This window comes from Cololabis saira, chromosome 4 (genome assembly GCF_033807715.1).
Source record: "Cololabis saira isolate AMF1-May2022 chromosome 4, fColSai1.1, whole genome shotgun sequence".
NCBI lineage: Eukaryota > Metazoa > Chordata > Actinopteri > Beloniformes > Belonidae > Cololabis > Cololabis saira.
The window spans coordinates 39954045-39975195 of record NC_084590.1 but is presented as its reverse complement, the minus strand read 5'-3'; the positions used below and the strand labels follow the sequence as shown (position 1 = coordinate 39975195).

Sequence of the window (21151 nt, the reverse complement as noted above, 5' to 3'; positions counted from 1 at the left end):
ATGTTAAAAAAAGGAAAATCGGAAAATGGATTTTCCTTTTTTGCAGCTGGCTGCATTACAGACAGAGCTCGTCTAGTCATCTTTGTTTGGTCAAGAAAATTGTAAATGTTGTCACATTACTAAACTCAAGGAGGATTTACAGTATCTTTCAATTGCACTTCATTCCCAATAGGGACATTTGTTTGCTATTTTTCTTTAAAAATAAAGATAAAATATTTGAAACAATTTATTCCATTGTCTTTTGTAGTTTTACCAAAAAAATCGAAAATCGGGTTTTCAAAATCGCCCAGCCCTATCATAGACTAGTGCTCTTTTTTTCAGGACAAAATTATACTGAATACATCTGTTATGCATACAAAGAGGACACTGTAATTAGGGGGGGGAAAAAGAGGAATAATTCAGCAGATTTAGTCAAGACCATTTATTTCATAGTAGGTTAAAAGTGTCAATGAAATCAGACATTTGAGATGGTCTGGTGAGAGGCTTTAGAAATGGCATTTTTTGTTTCATTTCTTTGCCATTAATTTGCAACTCCAATTATGTCCAAGTATTTCTCAGTGACGCTCCTTGTCTGCTTTGTGAGCTCACTCATCACAGAAAACAGTCCTCTCAGATGGAAACGGAAAAGAGCTTCAGGATCCAAGTGGGGCTCCGCGACCTTGTTGAGTCCCGGGTTCTTGACCTTGTAGTCGTCCAGGGGAGCCAGGTTGCTCTCCACCGTGTTTCGAATCGCCTTGAGCATCATGTAGCAGGAATACAGATCTCTGCAGCTCTCTTCGGCTGCGTCGTCGTGGTCCAGCACCTCGTCAGAGGGCACGTCCCGCAACAGGCTCGGCAGGAGGACGGTCTTCTCCATGTCAGTGACAGCCGAGTTGTATCGTTTCAGAGTCAAGATGAGGCTGTTTTTGTTGAATTTCCTGTCGTTGGACTGCATGGTTCCAGGTGGATGTGGATGGCTGTTCTTGAGCCGTGGGTGGTAGGCAGCTGTAAGTGGCGAGCAGCAAAGCCGGGAGAGCAAACGGCAGAATTTATACGATGAGCTCAGGTGGGTTGATCGGTGCGGTTGTGCAACTGCATCATCCGATACATTAAAGGGGCCTCAGAGTGTCATGTGCAGTCATATTCTTATCTTTGTTTGATTTTACACAACAGTGTCTGGGAATATCTAACGTCTGCACTGCGTGAACCAAAATGTTCTTCTGTCAAATTATTAACCAATGCAGATTGTCATGTTTGAATGACCTCAGAGTATGGGTGCATGATTTTAAGGTGATACAGAAAAAAACTAATTTGGAACAATTAAGTCTTATTTTATTAGTTATTTGAAAACGTAAAAATAACTTAAAATTATTAGTCTCAAGAAGAAACCTTTATTGTGATCCTGAGGAAAGGAAACCGAGGAGGTTGTTGGGTCTGTGGATCTGGTCGCAAATGTGTGTGCGTCTAGGCTTTGGTACCTGTTAGAGTTTTGAAGGTTGATTTTCTCTTGAAATGGTCAGTTATGAGCAAAATCTTATATTTTGCAATTGTTCTGAATTGGGATTGAGTACTGATACTTTAAACTTCTCTAGATTGAAAAGCTACATAGACATTTTCCCCTAATTTCCAAACTGCAGTAATGGGTAATGGATCAGTTCTTGCGGTCACAAGATGGCAACCATGAGCCTTTTCAGTCATCAAGCATGTTAACTTTGCATGCATCAGATCTTCACTATTTGCATAGGAACTATTAATGAAAGTAATTAATATTTGTGTGTATCAGAGAAGAAATCAAGACACTTTAAAAGTGAAACGTGTTTCTTTTACCTTTTGGCTTTTAATCCGACAAAAGGTACTGTCCTATTTTTTTTTTTCTTAAAAAAACTTAATAGAATCACTGCAGTTTTAAGGCAACATTGTAACTGTAATGGTGGCATGGTATTGTGAAACATGAACTCTTTATATTGATAGCTGTATTTACATACAGTTATTGCATTTGTAGTTTGTTGCCAGGTTTCCACCAGCAGTGTAGATTCTGTAGGATAAACAATGCAAAGCAAAAAAAAAAAGAAAAACCAAACAAACAGTTGTTAATGTGTAAGACAATAGTCACACAGCAATAGCACCCAAATAGTGTAATTAGATTGTAAGTTTGTAGTGTCAATTGTGTGTCTTGTAATATTTTATAAGAAGTGCACAATGTGCTAGGCAGTCTGTATCAGATGTACGGTAATTGGAAATCAATAAGAAAAAAGTGATTTCTATGATAATTTCATATATATATATATATATATATATATATATATATATATATATATATATATATATATATATATATATATAAAATGGATAAAAGTAATCTAATTGTGTGCCAGACATTTTAAACTTGAAGATTGTTCTCTGCTTGTCACATTACTTCTAGCGAGTGTGCAAGTGGAAAGGCTGGTGCATTTCTAGTTCAGTGTTTTGCGCCTAAACAAAAACAAAAAGATCTGTGAGAGCACCGGAAGTTGAAGAAAGGCCGGAGCATTTTCAGTTTTTTTCTCTAGCAACAGGCAGAGAAAGGGAGAGGGATCCAAAGCGCCTCATAGCCTGGTCACTTGTTTTTCTGCAGTAACAGATTGGGCTTAACTCCCCTCAGCATCGTCTTTTTTCAGCTCTCAGCTCTCCACGCACTCTTGCGTGTTGATTATCTGCTTAGTTCCCAGCTTTCTGGCCATTGATGATGATTTCCAGGACGTGAGTAAGATCCATCATCTTGGTGAGCATTTCCATGATGTCGGGATGCTCCCTCGCTCCACTAATGAACTCCTCCAGTGTCAGTTCACCTGGGAAAAAAAAACCCAGTTGGAAAAGAAAGTAGCATCTAATATGTAATCAGCAACACTTGTTTTATACGAAAGACATTATTGTGTTAGGGAAACAAATATCCTTTTATTTTCATTTCCTGGAAGCCCCATCAGGTCGTGGTGACACTGCTTCCAAAGAACACTGTTGGTATATATATATTACTGACTGACAGTCTTTTATGTAATACCTTCTCCGTTGACGTCGATCTTCTCGTATATAAGTGTCACAATTTCTTCTGGAGGGATGTCATAACTCCTGGTGATGTCTTGAATAGCCTAAAAGAGGATATTTAAATGGGTTAGTCATCTTGAAGAGGATTTTGAAAGTCACCTAATTAGAATTTAAGAATAAAGCAGGAAATGTAACAGTTCTGTGAATTTAAAGAACCAAAAACACTTTTGCTTAAACTTTGAGAGTTTCACAATGATTCAGCTGGTCTTGTTCTGCAGTTATATGATGTTAAATAATAGTTAGTACTAGTATGCGTATAACTGTGTCACATAGTGGTGGGGCTTGTTATGTGACCTATTTAGTCTGTCAATTAAGTTTTATTAAAGGCCATATGTAGGCCATGGGTGAGGAATGAGGCACTGAATTGGATTTCATGTCCAGTTCATGATCAAAAATATTGCTTTAGAGCAAAGCTTTGAGTTAGATTTTGAAACATTACACACTGGCACACGCACAATAATGTACCTTAAATATAGTCTCCAATTCATCCTTGTCAATTTTTCCATTTCCATCTTGATCAAAGAGCTTGAAGTACCACTTCAGTTTCTGATTTACTTCTCCTTTCAGTAGTAGACTAATAGCAGCAATGTATTCCACAAAGTCTATGTAGCCGTCCTGCGGGGGGAGATACAGAGAGAGCGCTGTAACTTTTTCTGCTTGCACTGCAACATAAAACACAAACTGAGAATTGCATCATGTAACACATTGTCATGTTAAGGAAGAGCTGCTGGGAAACGCAGCCATGAGGAAATATCTACAGACTCAGAGAGCAAGATCAAACTATTTTCTTTTTTTGAAAAATTTCCTTCATAAATATTAAATGCCAGGCAATACATTGGGTGTACTTTTAAAGGACGGGTCTTTGCAGGTCTTTTCTTACCCCGTCCATGTCAAATGTGAAGAAGACTTGATCAACATAACTGCTGGCCTCCTCTGTCATCCCATTCAATTCAAGCATCGTCTTGAGTTCAAACAGAGTGATTAATCCTGAGGGAGATTCCTTCATGAATTTGGTGTACCAGTGGTGCATGTCTTCCTCCAGGATATCATCCAGACTTGAGCTGTGAGAACCCATTACTCCTTTAAAGGATTGCGATTTTTGTCACGATTCCCCGCAGAGAGCTGGTAGTGATCCGGTGCCTGGAGGTGGCAGGAGGTGTCTGGATGTTGGCAGGAGAAGGCAGACTGGCACCAGCACCTCTGAGGTCCGACTGAGGGCTGCTGCAAAAATCCTGCCCTAATCTTTAAGCCAAAAGGAGAGATAACCCTTTAATGGGATAAGAGTAGACTTCTTCTTAGAAGCTCAGGGCTTTTCCCTAGGATGACTGAGGCGGTGGATGTCAACATTCAGAGTTCTGGAACTCCGGATGTAGAGCAGAGGAACCTGCAGCAGGTTTTCTTAAAGAAATGCAAGATACCGTTGATTGTTCCAATCAACAATCAATGTCTGCTATGAAGCAGTCCAAAGGTGCTTTAAACAAAACCCAATTCTTAATCATTTGTGATCTTTTGCCTTTCTTGTAACTAATTCATCATACTTATGTAATGCAATGTTATCACACAAATGTATCAATAGGGGAGTCAAATCTTTTCATTTCAATTCCATATAATACATTTTTCAACTGAAATCCAATTGAAAGTAGTTTTTATTTACATTTTACTGTAATTCTTGGTTCTATCTATTTCAAAAACATGCAGAAAAGCTAAATATTTCTGTGCTTTAATCACATTAGGTGATACCGTGTACAGACATTGAAAGTTGTCCATCTATGACGAATTTAGTTACATATTGTCTTTGCTCTCAAATAGCATACAAAACAAGACGGATGAAGGGCATCGGTCCCAAAAACTCAATGTATAATTTGAAACTCATTAGGTTCTGTTATAAATAGATATATATATGCCTATGCATATATTTATTTTTAATTTTTCACTTTCTTCTTTAATCTTTGCTTTTGAAGAGAAACTGAACAAAATGTACAAGTAAAACAAATACACGTAATTTTCTCTAATCAATGAGTATTCTGATATTCATTCCCTCACAATGTCAAGTAATAAGGAAGTGTCTTTTCCAAATTGTAAATGTCAGTACATAATAGCCATAAAGACGTTTCAGTGTGAAGAGGATCATCAACTTTAATATTTGTCAGCAAACAAAATCATTTTAACGACAACATTGAAAGCATTGAACTGAAAGAGAGTTTGGAGAAATATAAAGTATAAAGTTTGGTCGCACGTCTCACTGTAGACTGATTTATATTTACTGTACTGTTTGTTCAGCAGTTTATTCAAGGCTCTATGATAAATTAGTTCCAAGTGGTGCAAATGATGAATCAGCACAACAGTGAAATAACATGAGTTATAATGAAAAGAGAAGACTGCAATCAAAATCTTAAAATGAAGCAATTTAATAAAATAAAAGTAAAAAAAAAAAATATATATATATAATATATATATATATATATATATATATATATATTAAGTATTTGAAACATGTTTAAACTTGCATTTTTAATCCACGAAGGAGACATTTTGGCCAGCACCAAGTGCTGTTTAGGAAAACAATCAAAGGCCAGTGCTCTTTTTATAGTAAATCTGGCTTTAGACGTCTGACGGCTCTCAAAATAGGATTGAGAAGATGGACCACCAGCACAGGAAGCGTAACGTCCCTTAGCCTATTAGACGTACACAACCAGAGTTGACGCAGCCAACATATTAACAAGCATTTACTTCCACAGAGCAGAGCGAGACGGAGAGGAACCTGTCTAACTTTCAATCGACAAGCATCCAGAGTCAACTGAAGTGAGTGATCCAGTCTGACTGAATCCCCTCTCAGCAAAGATGCACTTTTATTAATACATTATTTGTAACATTTCCTTGTCTTAAAGGAGCAGCAAGAATAATCTTGAAGGGTTACAACCTCAAAATCCACAGATCCCATTTGCCAATTGGCATTTAGACAGATTGTGACTCCGGAACATTTAGGACATTAATTATCTCTGTCTGTCTCCGCCAGTATGGAGAACATTGGTATTCATTTTACTGAGCCTCCTTTATTGTGCCATAACCTCTCTGGGCAGCAGTATGATAATATTACATAGAGTGACAAAAATACAAAAACAAAACGACATCTGTATGGAAATACCATCTGCCTGTTCATTAGTGTCATTAACATCGTCCCTTGTGCCACATCCTCTGCAGGTTTTCTTCAGTTTCCCCCTACACCTCTAAAACTCTGTACAATAAATCAATAAATAATTAATCAATGTTAATTTTTACTGTTTTAATTTCTTGATATGTCTCTTATCATTTGCTATGTTCAACCTGGAACCAGAATTTGTAAATTAAGTTTCCATCAGTGTGTGGTGGCCCAAGAATGTGAAGTGCTTTAGTTTCATGTGATGACAGTCAGCTTATATCTTGGAAATGTTTAAAATGTACATAAGAAGAAGCCCAAAAACAGGAATTCCTTTAAGTGTATTGGACTTCCTCTGGAAAACATTCCTTTGAACTCTTTGAAATTCCTTTAAGAAGAATTGGGAGTTTTAGATACTTTGCTCTGATTACTGATTTATTGATCTAACTGTCATCATTTACCTTAGCATGAATTGTGTTATTTCAGTTTAAAAAGTAAATTGTATATAAATCCATTTAATTAAGACATTTTGAGACCGTGTAGCTGTTATCTCCTAACCAAAAGCATGGGCTGCATTGGCTGGATTTTTAATTTAATTCAAGGCCACAAAAAAAAGAAGTTCACGGTGGAGGCCACGTTTTACAGAAAAGTATTAAATCTTAATTTATCAGCAGATGTATCATAATTGGTATTACCGTAGTTTATCTGTATATCTTTAGTCCCCCTTGCTACAGTTCATAACTCATTTGAAAATTCTTATGCTTCAGTTTTATTGAGTTGTTTTTTTTTTTTTGCACTATTCTAATAATTTCATTTTAGTGTGTCTTAGCTTGATTTTTGCTATTTATAGTAACATTTAATCGTATAAACAGATCTTCGTGTTTTCATTCAATACATGTCTTATTTTCTCACTTGTCTTGCTTTTGCTTTTGTGTTCAAAAGATGTGATAGAATAACATTCATCAATGTGTATCCTGGAAGGGAATTATGCAAGTAAATGAACTTGCATTGTAAATAAAAAAGGAATTAATGTTGACCAACCTGCTTGATCACTTTTCACTCCAAGTCTTCCTCTGTTTTTTCTAATTCACCGGCCATGCAGCCCCAAACAAAGCTGGCCTCCATGACGCAAAACACCCAGCGCACTTGGAACTATGACATCCAACACATACTATGACTAGTGATATTGAACTACCTCTTTTTTTCTTGTAATATTGTTCTGGTTCGGTTGGCACCCGATGTGCAGCAGAATTGAGCTCTTCTTTCTTTTTATTTTTTTAACCCCAGGGTGGCACTATAGCTCTTCTCTAAGAAAAACAAAACTGCAAGCTCCTGGGTGGATCATTCTGCCTCAATGGTGTCAGGTGTATTTTCCACAACAGTTTAATAAATCTGTTCACTCACAGGAATGGCGATCACTTGCAAACACAACATTAAAACACCAGTCAGCTGATAAGACTCTGGGCTGCACCACGTGCTGCATGTGCTTTTGCCATGTGCAGTGCTGGACACTTCGTCGGTTGAGCAAATGTGAACTTTAGATTTCAGTGGAAATGCAAAATAGCCTACTCAGAGTTACAGTATATTTGTTGACCTTGTAAATGAGTAGTCCCTTAGGCCTACTCGGTTGTTACCACAGGCACTATGTTATCAGCAAATCATTGGCAGCACTAGTGGGCTATGATGTCACTCACTGGTGGCCAAGTTTCTCTATTGTGCAATATTAAAATATTTATGTCATCTGATTTATTGGAAATGTGGCTGATTTAGATTTGATCTGCACATTTTTTATTTCAAAAGAATGACTTATTTGAAACTAAACATAAAATACAAAATGCTTTGGCATTTTACAGAACCATTTTTTTTTTTTTTGAGGGGGGGGGGGGGGGGTGTTAGACCTGATTTCCGGACTCCTAATGTTTCTTTGATGGCTAGTCAGCCGTCGACTTTCATACAATCCAGACTTACAAGTACAAACTTTTTACACATCATCTTACATGAGCTATCTTCTTTCTGTAACTTCAAATTCAGTTCACATGTGTGATTTTTCTTTACAGCAGATTTTGATATACAAGCTCAGATGTGTGTTGTGCAAGTTCTCACGTTGTATTCTACTAGTTTTCACTTGCAGTAGTTTTCATTTACAAGATAGTGCATTTTGGCTCATAGTTGTGACCCAGAAGTGGGTCGTGGACTTGTTTTCAATGATTTGAAGACATTTGCTTCAAGTAAAAGTAAAGCTACATATGTCTGAGTATTTTCTAAACTACTTCTAAGTTGTTGGACTTTATATTTTCATGTATAATGCAGGAAAACACCAACAGAGTCTGGTAATGTATATATTATATATCCTTTATTTATCCATGATGAAAAGTCTCATTGAGATTAAAAACCTCTTTTACAAGAGCGACCTGGCCAAGATGGCAGCGACAAGAATCAAATAAAAAGTTTAATGTACAAACAACACAGACAACACTGAGCATCCACGAATTACAATCAGATAGAACGTTTACATGTACAAAGATTTCACAGTCTCTTAAAGACTTAAATTCACCCAAAGTGATCAACTCGGATCATTTTTGTTTTTTTTGGAAATTGTTCCAGGATGTTGGGCCACAATATGTAAAAGCCTTTTTTTCCAGGTTCAGTTTTTACTCTTGGAACCAGCATCAGTATTACTGTTACTGAAATATTTTGATTGTTTGCAGCTTCATCAGCTTAAGTGATTGAATAGTTTTACAAGTATAAGACTTGTTACACATTCAATGAGTGAGTAAAAAATGTTCCTTGATTTTGGGCTGCGGTTTTTAAGACCAGTGGAGAACCACTGCTTAAGACCCCTTGCTGGACACGTGGGTAATAATTTGAAGTTAATAACTCCAGGTGCTGCAACTACAAAGTAAAGCACAAGCTAACATCCCTTGTCCTTTTTTAATGACACTTGAGGATTAAGTCAATACAATATATCGATAAAACATTGCAAAAAAAAACAAAAACTCTTCGAAGAGTTCAAGCGTCTCTTCTAGATCTTGGTACACTTTCATGTTTCAGAAAGCAAATTAAAAAAATATTCTAATTCTTTCCAACCATGAGCTGCTACATGAGAGGAGCTTAATAAGCTTGAGAATTAACTACATGGTTTGTGATCCTATTTATTTATGAAAATGTCCAAATCCACAGCGTCTTTCTGCAGTGGATATATTTCAACAGGCGGAGATGGTGAATTAAAGTATACTATTATAGGGGATTGGTTAAAAAAAGACCAGAGGTGTCAAAAGTATTCACATTCATTACTCAGGTAGAAGTATAGATACTAGAGTTTAAAAATACTCCTGTAGAAGTTGAAGTATCAACTCAAGTTTTTTATTCAAGTAAAAGTATAAAAGTTTCAAAACTACTTAAAGTATAAAAGTAAAAGTAATGTAAGGGGGAAAAAAGCCATTAAGGACAAAAGCCATTGAAAATGAATGCATCTTAGTATAATGCAAATATATTAAAGAAGCATATATGTGTACTATTGAGCATTAACATGTGTTTCAGAGAGCAGGAGATATGATGACTAGTTGCCTATAAGTATTGTAATGGTGCAAAAAGTCAAACTTCAGAGGCATGTTATCATTTATCCTAACCTTTATTGGAATGTACATCCAAGTTTAGTTGCAGGAATCTGAGGGAACGGATGTAAGAACAAAACTGGACAAGAACATCTGAAACAACCACAACCAAATTCACTCTATCCGGATGGAGCAATTTAACTGGATAGTTTTTTTTAAAGGCCGAAATGAAATAGAGTAACGAGGCTGTTTTTAAAATGTAAGGAGTAAAAAGTACAGATAATTGTGTAAAAAGTAAAAAGTCGTCTGAAAAAGAATTACTCCAGTGAAGTATAGATAACCAAAATTTCTACTTAAGTAAGGTAACGAAGTATTTGTACTTCGTTACTTGACACCTCTGAAAAAGACCCTTGGTGTGCTGCTCCTCAGGGTGTCATGTCAAGTGAAGGTTAATTCTTGACTATCCGGGTGGAAGAGGAGCCGTGCCCACCACACGGTTTGGTGTACACAATAAACACTTGCGTAATCTTATTAGCGGGCTGACACGTGGGTAAGATCAGTGCCAGAGACGAGTCTGATCAGCTGACAAGATTCTATTGACTGAAAAGGTGAATTATTTACCACCATTGGTAGGAACTGAGATAACCATCGTCTTATCTCGGGTTAAAAATAGCCATGCAAATCCGGCATTACAGACACCATAGAGCACATGCACTCCCTCTGCTGTTTGGCGTAAAAAGAGATAAAATATCATAAAAACAAAGATCAGTGTGGTAAAAAAAAAGACAATATAGACCACAAAAACCAGCACGCAGATGATCCCTGATAAACATGTGACGCATGAACTTTGTACAGAATACACACTTTACACAAAGGCTTTCACAGTCATCATCAAGCAAATAAAACTTCTACTTACCTTTGAATGTTTCTTGGTTCTTTGGCAAATATATATAAAGTGTTTCAGGTTACAGTTTCAAGATAATTTCTGAAGATACATGGCAACAGCACAGATATATATATATACACTTAATAATAATGGCTTGGTTTTACTTGTCTTCCGTCAGAAATAAAAAGATGCCTACAGTGAAATCACAGTAGTCAAAGAATGAATACAAACAAAAAACTTGGTGACATTTAAGCTTAGACTCCTGGAGTTTGCACATTGCACAATCGGATGTAAAAAAAAAAAAAAAAAAAAATATGAAAACTTGACTTTGCTGTCGTCCCTTACCAGCAGACACATCAGAAGACATCAGCCACATGACGGATGATCTGTGGCGGCAGTGTGGCCTGTAGCTTCCTGTGGTGAAGGTGCTTCATGAGCTGATTGATTTTAACTTCTCACGGATATCTGAGTCATTTATATAGGATTCATCCCAGGATTTTCTGAATATCGTTTGAACAAGTTATGCTTTTCCTTCTGTCTGTTTGTGCACGTCCATCTTTAAGGAAGCCTTGTCGATGTGCATTCCACCTGGCTCGACCGGATCCTGGTCGTAAAGGAACTGTCTGAACACGTTGTAGACCATCTCCCTGCTCACAGTCAAGTTTCTCAGCTCCTCCTTTTCCTCATCTGGCAACACAAACGTCAGCTTGTACGCAACAGAATTATTTCTGAAATGAGAGTGAAACAGATTTGAAGTTCGGCCCCCAGTTCAGATTTCACGTAGATTGAAAACTATAAAACCACCGATGGTGATGTGTTTTTACCTCAAAGCATATATCTCAGCTTCAGAGAAGTAGCGGCCCAGAGCATGGGAGGATCTGTAAAGGTCGGCCAGCTGGGTGGGGCAGGTTGAAGCATGAAGAAAGAAACAATGAGAGCACTGTTGTTACTAACAATAACCAAAAGAAAAAACCCCACAACCTTTTCTTATAGTTTCATTTTCTGCTAATAGCTTCCTATTTATATTCTGTGTAAGAGATTAAATTAGCCACAGACAGAGGTGTCAAGTAACGAAGTACAAATACTTTGTTACCTTACTTAAGTAGAAATTTTGGTTATCTATACTTCACTGGAGTAATTATTTTTCAGACGACTTTTTACTTTTACTCCTTACATTTTCACGCAATTATGAATGAATGAATGAATGAATTAATCTTTATTTCGGCTTGTACAGAACAAGATGAAAAGGAAGAGAAAAAAAAAATCAACATTTCTTTTGCCGAAAAGGTGTAGGCTGAAGCCGTAGCTTATAGTGCCTACCCTTTTTTCTTTTGATCAGCAAAAACATATGAGACATTAGCTTTTACTCAGTGAAAACAAACAATACATAAAGAAGAAAAAAAAAAAATAAATAAGTAAGACAAAATATAAAATTGACATTTCACATCCTAGAATGTTTTTGATAGTATACTTTATAATTATAGTGTTTTATATTTATTTACAATATTTTCTTTAAACAATTTCTTAAACTTGACGATAGAGCGACACATTTTTAGGTTGTTATTACAACTATTCCAAATTTCTTTTGCCTTAACTGATGTACATTTCTTTTTAATATTTGTTCTTGCTGTCGTCAACTCAAACATGAGTTTCCCCCTCAGATCATAACAGGTTTCTTTTATCTGGAACAGGTCCTGAATGCAGTTTGGAAGCAGTTTCTGCTGGGCTTTAAAGGCAAATAAAACAGTTTTCTGCTCTACTATATCATGGAATTTTAAGATATTATATTTAATAAAAAGATTTGTTGGTTCATAATAGTCGGTTTTATTAATTATCCTTAACGCTCTTTTCTGTAATAGAAAAATAGGGTTTGTATTTGTTTTATAGGTGTTACCCCATATCTCCACACAATAAGTCATGTATGGAACTATGAGTGAGTTATACATTAAAAACTGTGCTCTTTGACAGAAAAAATAATTTGTTTTATTTACTATTGCTAGGGTTTTAGACATTCTTGATTTTACACTATTTATGTGTGATTTCCAGCTAAGTTTATCATCAATTATTACCCCCAGGAACTTATTTTCATATACTCTTTCTATTTCCATACCACTAATTTTAATTGTTATATGATTATTTTTTTTCTAGTGCCAAAAATTATGAACTTAGTTTTAGTTAGGTTTAATGATAACTATTAATTATCTGTAATTATCTGTACTTTTTACTCCTTACATATCAAAAACAGCCTTGTTACTCTATTTCATTTCGGCCTTTAATAAAAACTATCCAGTTAAATTGCTCCATCCGGATAGAGTGAATTTGGTTGTGGTTGTTTCAGATGTTCTTGTCCAGTTTTGTTCTTACATCCGTTCCCTCAGATTCCTGCAACTAAACTTGGATGTACATTCCAATAAAGGTTAGGATAAATGATAACATGCCTCTGAAGTTTGACTTTTTGCACCATTACAATACTTACAGGCAACTAGTCATCATATCTCCTGCTCTCTGAAACACATGTTAATGCTCAATAGTACACATATATGGTTCTTTAATATATTTACATTATACTAAGATGCATTCATTTTCAATGGCTTTTGTCCTTAATGGCTTTTTTCCCCTTACATTACTTTTACTTTTATACTTTAAGTAGTTTTGAAACCAGTACTTTTATACTTTTACTTGAGTAAAAAACTTGAGTTGATACTTCAACTTCTACAGGAGTATTTTTAAACTCTAGTATCTATACTTATACCTGAGTAATGAATGTGAATACTGAAGACACCTCTGGCCACAGAGGAATGCTTTTGTGTTTTGAGGAGATTGCATCCTTAATTTAGCAGTTTTTACTGCAGATATCTGTCCAAGTATCATGAAAGATGACTCCTTAACAAATGTAAACTATATTTTAACATAGTTCTTTAGTCTGCACTGTACAGCTTACTGCATTGTGAATGTAAACTGTGTGTTATTACAATGGCATTAGATCTGTCCTGTAACTAAAATGTGAAGTCTTTCTGTCCCCTAACAGCCAGCCATTCACTTCAACCACGAAATACACGACACTCAAGGCTGGCAAGAGGCTATATTACGCCGTTACAGTGTCTTTAAATTATTCAATTGTCCGAGATGTAATATTACAATACTTGTAACAATCTTTTCACTTATTTGAAATCAGATAAAAACACGGAATTGCTGTATTTTCATAATTTGTGATTGAGCAACAAAAAGTGTTGCGACTTTGTCTGCCTGGGGGTTTTCCACTCCCGCGGTTAGATTCCTCCCCTATTTGGGAATGTGAAGGGCCTGCTGGCCCGGGCCAAATTAGGTTACTGCTTCCCATAGACAATGCTGCTTGAAAACACAGTGTTTATACTGTAACCCCCCCAATCCCCCTTGTCTTTATACACAGAAACCACCCAAACTGAAGTGTGTGCAGTCCTGGAGTGAAGCTCAGCACTCAGCAGTGCGTTGAGTAACACTACTGTACCTAATGAACTGGAGGGATTCTTCTTTTTTTTTCCACCTCCAGTGTCAGCCGGTGGCAATTCAAGTTCTCTTTGTATGAACTCATTTAAGGCAGACGGTGTGAAGAATAAATAGTTGATGTTAGTATTTACAACTCCTCAGGCATGTTTCTAAACATTGTGGTGTTTCTGCTCATCCTTCCTGATTTTTACTTCCACTATACCTCCGGAAATGCTCAAGTACGGCCTTTACAAACTGTCATGATGTTGGGACCGCTGAACCTCTTCTTAGTACAGACTGTCTTTTCCGATATAAGTCAGTGCGCTTACGTGCACATCTAAATCAAGCTATTGGCAACAATTTAGCTAAGGATTAGACTGGAGTTTCTGAGAAATCCAGGCATACATGCGCAAAACGACGATCGATTATTGAGTGAGATGCGTTCGACTCCGGTTCCTTTTTTGTTGCTCGTCTATTTCGTCTTCTTCTCCTACTGTGTTGATATTGTGGCTTCCGCTCTGTTATCGCTTCCAGGAGGGGGGTCCCGGGGCGGGCAGTAGCTCAGCTAACCGTGGGTTGCGTATACATGCTGGAATAACTCGAATTAGGACGCATTATCTGGCACTAATAGCTCAATCTCAAGAGATTCAGTTTGGTTCGTCTACAGCTCAGCTAAGGTGTATACATGGCTTTTAAAAATTTGACATCGGTCGGATTAAGGCAACAATTCAATTTTCTGTTAGTGCATGTAAACGTACTGACTGAGGTCTAAATTCGATTTGATATGGATATATCAAACTATGATTTCAAATGCGTAAAGTATTTGCTCAAACCTTTTGTTGAAGATCTGCAGACACTTGACTTTCATTGTAGGAGGGATTGGAAGGAATGTCGAAGCTTCCGTTGAAATAATGAGGAATTTTAAACAGCGAACGGTCAAACTGCTCATCTTCATCCACATGGATTGCTGTTCAGAGGAAAACTTTTTCAGAGCTTGAAAACATCAGCATCAGCTGGCTTTTCTTTTTCTTTCAGAAAAACCAACAGAACATAACAAATTGCTGAGGTTGTGATCTTGCTCATTGTGTCACATGATAATTTGTGTAACTCGAGTAAAGACTTTTTTACCATCTCACTCTCTTCTTTCATTTATAACTTAATGAATCTGGAATTATTAGGCACAACTCTCCAGAGTGAACCTTTACCTGAACAAACAGCCAAAGTGCCGACGATCACAACAGCGATGATGACCAAGATTAAGAGGATAATCATCCACAGCCTGACCCCACGGTAGACTTTCTTATTCAGTTCTGCTATCCCATAGATAGGACGGATATTCTGCAAGCAGAAGGACAATGGTTTTGTCAAAATGTGGCTGCTCTCTGCAAGGAAGCAGAGTTTATTATTATTATTATTATCTTAGTTTATTTTAGTTTATTTAGCACATAACATAAAAAAATAACGTTACACAAATAAGTGCAGTTAAAAGAAACTGTGCAGGGAGGAGCGAGTAAGCCAGTAGGCTTATGAAGAGCCCCCACCTAATAACATTTAACAAAATAGTTATGAGGATACAAAATCATAAAAATAAATAATATATCATAAAAATTGCATGCAGAACATGAATGAAAATAAAAAAAATAAAATAAAAAAATCATGAAAATACGAATATTATGCTGAACAAATGTTAACACAGAATATGAAGTGCAAAAGAACATTAACAGTGGGAAAAGCAAAGCAAAGAAGCAAAGGTAATTAACAACACCGACAGTGTCTCTTTGATAAGACAACATTCAAAACATCACACTAATAGCACGCAAATGCGCTCCTCAGCTGGTTATGGCTTTATTCTGTCAAGCTTTGGGGGAAAGAGCTGATGAACAGAAAACGTTAATACCTCTTGAGAGTGGTATCCGTTTCCTCCATTCTGTTGACCCTCTGTTCCCATGGCCATCCTCTCCCCATTACCATTAGCCATCTGACAAAGCAGGAACACAACAGACAAGTCATTTCCTCTTGTCATTATTGAATTCGGTGAGTCATCTGGCTCTCACCCTTTAAGAGCTTTCACTTTTAAACGAGCAGAAGTAATGGGAATATCAGGCTGAACGAAATCTTTTGTACGAGCTTTTAAACGGCGTGAGAAGAAAAAAAAAAAGATGAGCACAACAAAGATGAAAGCTCACCTGCATAAGCCCCTGGCTTTCTGCCACGTAAGGATCCATGTGGTCCACCCCATCTGCACAAGCTGCTGCTGCCTGGACATTTGCAAACATTCAGAAACATCGTCATGAAATGTTGATTATTTTATCAAATATAAAATAATGTTCTATTATTTCATAAAAGAAATAAAATCATGTAATATGACTAAAAATAAATGCCATTTTGGATTCTATCGAACCCTCTTGATCAAGTTATTGTTTCAGCTTTTAAGCATTTGTGCATCTTTCATGCAAAGTTCAGGGGGATTTTCTGAAGCTGCCACTTCTGTCATCGGGAAGTATTTTTGCAAATGCCTGGATGGCGTAATCAGTCAACTCAAAACTTACAACAAAGACACTCGTTTGCTACATATTTGGTTAAAAAAAGAGCGCTGCGGCCTGTTTTAGTAACAGTGCAGTTTTACTTTGGGGAATTTACACGCATAACAAGCAAAATTAGGTCTATTTTGGACAAAGCGGGTGGAGCCGGGACGATGCGTGACGAGCTGTACCGAGGCGAGTCGGGCTGACTAGGTACTAGTGGAAAAGCGGCATAACTTCCACATTCAAATGTCCAACTTTAGAGCAGAAAGAAACATATTAACAGCCTGGGGAGAGTAATTTGTACCACCTCAGGAGAGTTTATATAAAGCATTGCATTTATTTCTAATATGGCTAATTGACAGTAGACTCAGCCAATGGCTAGCCGGCAGAGGTGGACAGAGTACTCGACCCCAGTACTTGAGTAAGAGTACAAATACTACTGGTAAAAAATTTACTCCGTTACAAGTGAAAGTAGCTCAGTCAAAATATTACTCGAGTAAGAGTAGAAAAGTACTTGCTTTTAAAAGGTACTTAAGTATCCAAAAGTAAATGCTTTTAAATTTACTTTAAGTAAAAGTAAGAGTAAGAGTAAATTTCAAAGCAGAGAGGTAGTTCTGCTTCGGCAGACACAATAAACATTTGAAAATAAATGTCTGTGGTTTGTCTGTGCCCTCGTTTTTTACTCGGCCGAACTCAAACATTGAGTTAAGATACGGCCAAGGATTTTGTGAAAGTCCCTGCTCCGAGTCCGGCTCATTATCAGACTCAGACGACTCAGCGGATTGTCTTTCTTCTCCTGACGACATTGTTGCGGCTCTGTCTTGACTTGTTGCGGCTCTGTCTTGACAAACGCAGGCTACTTTGGCGGTATCGTTTTGAGGAGGCTTGACGTATTTCCGCTTTACGTACATCCCAGTGGAGAGCGTGCACTGTGATAGGTCTCCTCCTTTGACAACAACAGCTTGTGTCCAATAGGATTTTAGGGAAGAAGAAAAAAGAGCAGTAACGAGTACTTTTCAGCCTTCCTAGAAATTTACTCAAGTAAAAGTAAAAATATTTGTCTTGGAAATGTATTCAAGTAAGAGTAATAAGTACCAAAGAAATATAATACTCAAGTAAAGTACAAATCCTCTGGATATGTACTTAAGTACAGTACTCAAGTAAATTTACTGTCGTTACTGTCCACCACTGCTAGCCGGTATCACTCCCTCATCCATAACAATCATGCTACTGCCCTTGGTAAAGCAATGAGGAGTTAGTATTAATCACTTGGATTTATATAGCGCCCTTCTAGGCACCCAGAAGCGCTTTACAGAGATCATTATTCATTCATACACATTCTCTCTGGTGGTGGTAAGCTACGTTTGTAGCCACAGCTGCCCTGCAGACTGACAGAAGCGTGGCTGCCATATCGCGCCAAACGGCCCCTCCGACCACCACCAACATTCATACACATTCAAACACATTCACACGAGGCAAGGTGGGTAAGGTGTCTTGCCCAAGGACACTACGACAGCAAACTGGGACAGAGCGGGATTCGAACCGCCGACCTTCCGATCATTGGACGACCCGCTCTACCACCTGAGCTACTGCCGTACTAACCCAGCATCAGCTAAACGCAACCGTCATTTTTGATTTCACCATCGAGGCAACATATTAAGTGGAATATTCTGCCGCCAACGTCTGACGGCAGCTCTGCAGATATTTCTGCAGGGTTCGGCTGAAGGGGCAAGGAGCCAAAGCTAACTTGGACTGACATACGGTCGCATACAGCTTCTCAAGCACTTTTCAGAAACCAATGGGTCACTTGACTTGATGCTTCATCCATTGTTTTATACAGGCTATGCTTGCAAGACAGCCAGATAGTCCTGACTCATTACCACAGCTCTAAAAGCACCCATGTGGTGAGATGTGGTACCGTTACATAGAGTGGCTTTAAAACAAAAATATGTAAATGAAACCATCATATCAGTAATAAAAGGAGAAAAACGTCAATAACTGCTTGATTATTTGAGAAAACAGTCAGTCAGTCATTTTACCATCTGCTACACAGGTTTGAATCAATGAGCATTTCTTTCCTGAAATAATTTGTCGCTGTTATGGGAACGTCATGGTGAACAAAATGTATCAGCAAATGTTTTCTCTTAAGCAGGCTTTTAAAACAGCAGAATACAAGCTAGAGAACATGCTCAAGAGGATGGAAACTCACCTGCAAAACAGGACTGTTTCGTCTTGCTGTTGCATCTATGTAGTCCAGCTCATCTGCGTTACTTGCTGTCACCTTGACAAATATATGTGAACATCATCATAAAATGCTCATTACCCAGTTTGGATTCTTTTAAACACGATTCATTAAAGTTTTAGCTTTGAAATAGGAACAAACAATAAAAAAAATTATACTTTTCCCATCTCACACGCTGATATCCCAAAGCTACATTCTTAATCGTGTACTTGTGCACTTAAACCTAAATACAGTGAATGAATGAATTAATATTAGAGAAAAAGACCGGCTAGTCAGTCATTTTACCAATAACTACTACGAAATTCTGCAGAAAATGCTCTCATTGTTTTGAAGAAAACTTTTTAAACCCTTAGAAAAACCACAAAATACCAGAAAAAAACATGAGCTCAAGAAAGATAAAAGCTCACCTGCAAAGCCACAAAGTCTCCTCCCTGTGTTTGACTGGCGTCCATGTGGATCAACTGTTTAACTTTACCTCCTGCCTCCTGAAAGAGTTTACAAAGGCTTTTGAAAATCATCTTGAAATGCTGACTATTTGACAAAATATTGCTGTGATTCTATTTGTAATTGTTTAAACACTGTCAACCATGTGATCGTCACATATGCCAAGCCCACAAGTCAACATTTACATCCTGTAAGTCAGGGGTGCCCAATCCTGGTCCTCGAGAGCCCCTATCCAGCATGTTTTAGATGTTTCCCTGCTTCAGCACACCGTGATAAAAGTAGCTGTTTCAACAACAGAACTGTCCAGACCTTTATGACAAGCTAATGATGACGAGTAATTAGAATCAGGTGTGAGGAAGCAGGGAACCATCTAAAACATGCTGGATAGGGGCTCTCGAGGACCAGGATTGGGCACCCCTGCTGTAAGTAATCAAAGCAATAAAACTGAATGAATTAACATTTGCGAAAAATAGTAATTTCACTTGCTTTTCAAAGAGCAAATTAATGATGTAATTCAATTTAGGATTCTTATGAATGAACATTAAGTAATGGAACTATGCACTGAAAAAAAGAAATCTAAGCGTATGTAAATATAACATATTTAAATCTGTGATATTAACAATTAAAAATGAAGTTTGTTGCTTTACATGAATACATCTAATTTTGAACTTAATCTGCATTTGACATTTGCATTTGATATTGTGCATTTTTTCCTTAACAAGCAGTATTTATGTAATCCCAGTCAATCTTTTCATTTACACACAAACAACCAGCAATGATCTTGTTGTATTTATCTTTCCTTTAACAATTTTAATCTATTGGGCAGATTGACCAACGTTTAGATGAAACATGCTTTATTTGTTTAAGTAGAACACCACAGTAAACATCTTGTTTCATCTACAAAAATTAAGGCAACTTTTTCGCATGAGTTTTTTATGTAGATCAAGAAAGACTAGTCTTTGTATAAACTACTTAATTTTTAATATGTACAAAATTAATTTGCAAGTAAAGTCAACTTAATTTTGGCAAGTAAAGTCAACTTAATTTTGATAAATAAAGTAAACTTAACAATTAGCAGGAACAATTAAGTTGACTGTACTTGCAAAATGTATTATTTACATACAAAAGTAAATGTTTTAAATACAAAACTAGTCTTTCTTGATCTACATAATAATATCATGCAAAAAGTTGACTTATTTTTTTTAGGTAGATCAAGCACAATACTTGTATCGTTGTGTGTGGCTACAGTTTAGTAATAATCAACACTTTTCCAAATATGTTTACAGACACTAAACAAGCACTTTAACACAATTTACCTCATCCCTGTCAGATTGGTCAAACGAATGCGCTGCTCCGTCCCGAACCCCTATCACGTCCAGCTCCAGGTCCATTTAGTTTCTCTTGCAAGAACCCGGAAGACGCACCGAAACCCTTGAGTATTTGAGAAATATGCAGTGATCCTAAAGGCTGATTTATGGTTCCGCGTCACACCAACGCAGAGCCTACGGCGTATGTTACGCGCACCGCGTAACCCTACGCCGTAGGCTCTGCGTCGATTTAACGCGGAACTATAATTCAGGTTTAAAACGTCTCCCGTGCGGGTTAAACCCCCCAGGTTTCTCACTAAAACACACTTGGCTCTGCTGATTGTGACCCCGGGGGTCGGTGGGAGGAAATACCTGGACACACCGCGTCAGCGCTGATCCGCAGGTGCGGCTCCTCAGGTTTCAAGTTGACAGACGGGTCACAGGAAGGACGGACCGAAACTACGCGAGGAGGGAAGATTGTGACACAATCGTGGAATAGATCTATTTATTTCACCGCGGCTTTCACTTCCAT

The 21151-nt window shown here is 37.4% G+C and overlaps 3 protein-coding genes across 4 annotated transcripts; all 3 read right to left on the bottom strand.

Annotated features, from left to right (window-relative positions):
- Positions 1-406: 406 nt before the first annotated feature.
- Positions 407-1073, bottom strand: thrsp (thyroid hormone responsive). Its single transcript, XM_061719771.1, has one exon. It carries the CDS (start codon positions 932-934, stop codon positions 521-523), a length of 414 nt encoding a protein of 137 aa, XP_061575755.1. The 5' UTR covers positions 935-1073; the 3' UTR covers positions 407-520.
- A 1207-nt stretch (positions 1074-2280) lies between these two features.
- Positions 2281-4283, bottom strand: guca1c (guanylate cyclase activator 1C). Its single transcript, XM_061719770.1, has 4 exons — positions 3941-4283; positions 3526-3675; positions 3017-3104; positions 2281-2807 (listed from the first exon to the last, which is right to left on the bottom strand). Exons 1-4 carry the CDS (start codon positions 4133-4135, stop codon positions 2677-2679), a joined length of 564 nt encoding a protein of 187 aa, XP_061575754.1. The 5' UTR covers positions 4136-4283; the 3' UTR covers positions 2281-2676.
- A 4253-nt stretch (positions 4284-8536) lies between these two features.
- Positions 8537-21086, bottom strand: LOC133441947 (TPA-induced transmembrane protein homolog). Of its 2 annotated transcripts, none has more exons than XM_061719761.1 (10): positions 20992-21086; positions 20629-20743; positions 19276-19353; positions 18836-18907; positions 16288-16359; positions 15999-16079; positions 15307-15439; positions 14935-15068; positions 11461-11531; positions 8537-11364 (listed from the first exon to the last, which is right to left on the bottom strand). In XM_061719761.1, the coding sequence occupies exons 2-10, from the start codon at positions 20701-20703 to the stop codon at positions 11157-11159; spliced, it is 924 nt and encodes a 307-aa protein (XP_061575745.1). In that variant the 5' UTR covers positions 20704-20743; positions 20992-21086; the 3' UTR covers positions 8537-11156. The 2 variants fall into 2 exon arrangements, with proteins under 2 accessions (XP_061575745.1, XP_061575746.1); XM_061719762.1 differs by having other exon boundaries at positions 20629-20814; positions 20882-20995.
- Positions 21087-21151: the final 65 nt, after the last annotated feature.

Excerpts from the sequence above, each read along its gene's own strand:
- thrsp (XM_061719771.1), bottom strand. The coding sequence starts at position 934 with ATGCAGTCCAACGACAGGAAATTCAACAAAAACAGCCTCATCTTGACT.
- guca1c (XM_061719770.1), bottom strand. The coding sequence starts at position 4,135 with ATGGGTTCTCACAGCTCAAGTCTGGATGATATCCTGGAGGAAGACATG. Across the intron at positions 3,676-3,940 it reads TCACATTTGACATGGACGGG|GACGGCTACATAGACTTTGT; the intron begins GTAAGAAAAGAC and ends CTCCCCCCGCAG. Across the intron at positions 3,105-3,525 it reads AATTGGAGACTATATTTAAG|GCTATTCAAGACATCACCAG; the intron begins GTACATTATTGT and ends ATCCTCTTTTAG.
- LOC133441947 (XM_061719761.1), bottom strand. The coding sequence starts at position 20,703 with ATGGACCTGGAGCTGGACGTGATAGGGGTTCGGGACGGAGCAGCGCAT. Across the intron at positions 19,354-20,628 it reads ACCAATCTGACAGGGATGAG|GAGGCAGGAGGTAAAGTTAA; the intron begins GTAAATTGTGTT and ends AAACTCTTTCAG. Across the intron at positions 16,080-16,287 it reads AAAGCCAGGGGCTTATGCAG|ATGGCTAATGGTAATGGGGA; the intron begins GTGAGCTTTCAT and ends CTGCTTTGTCAG.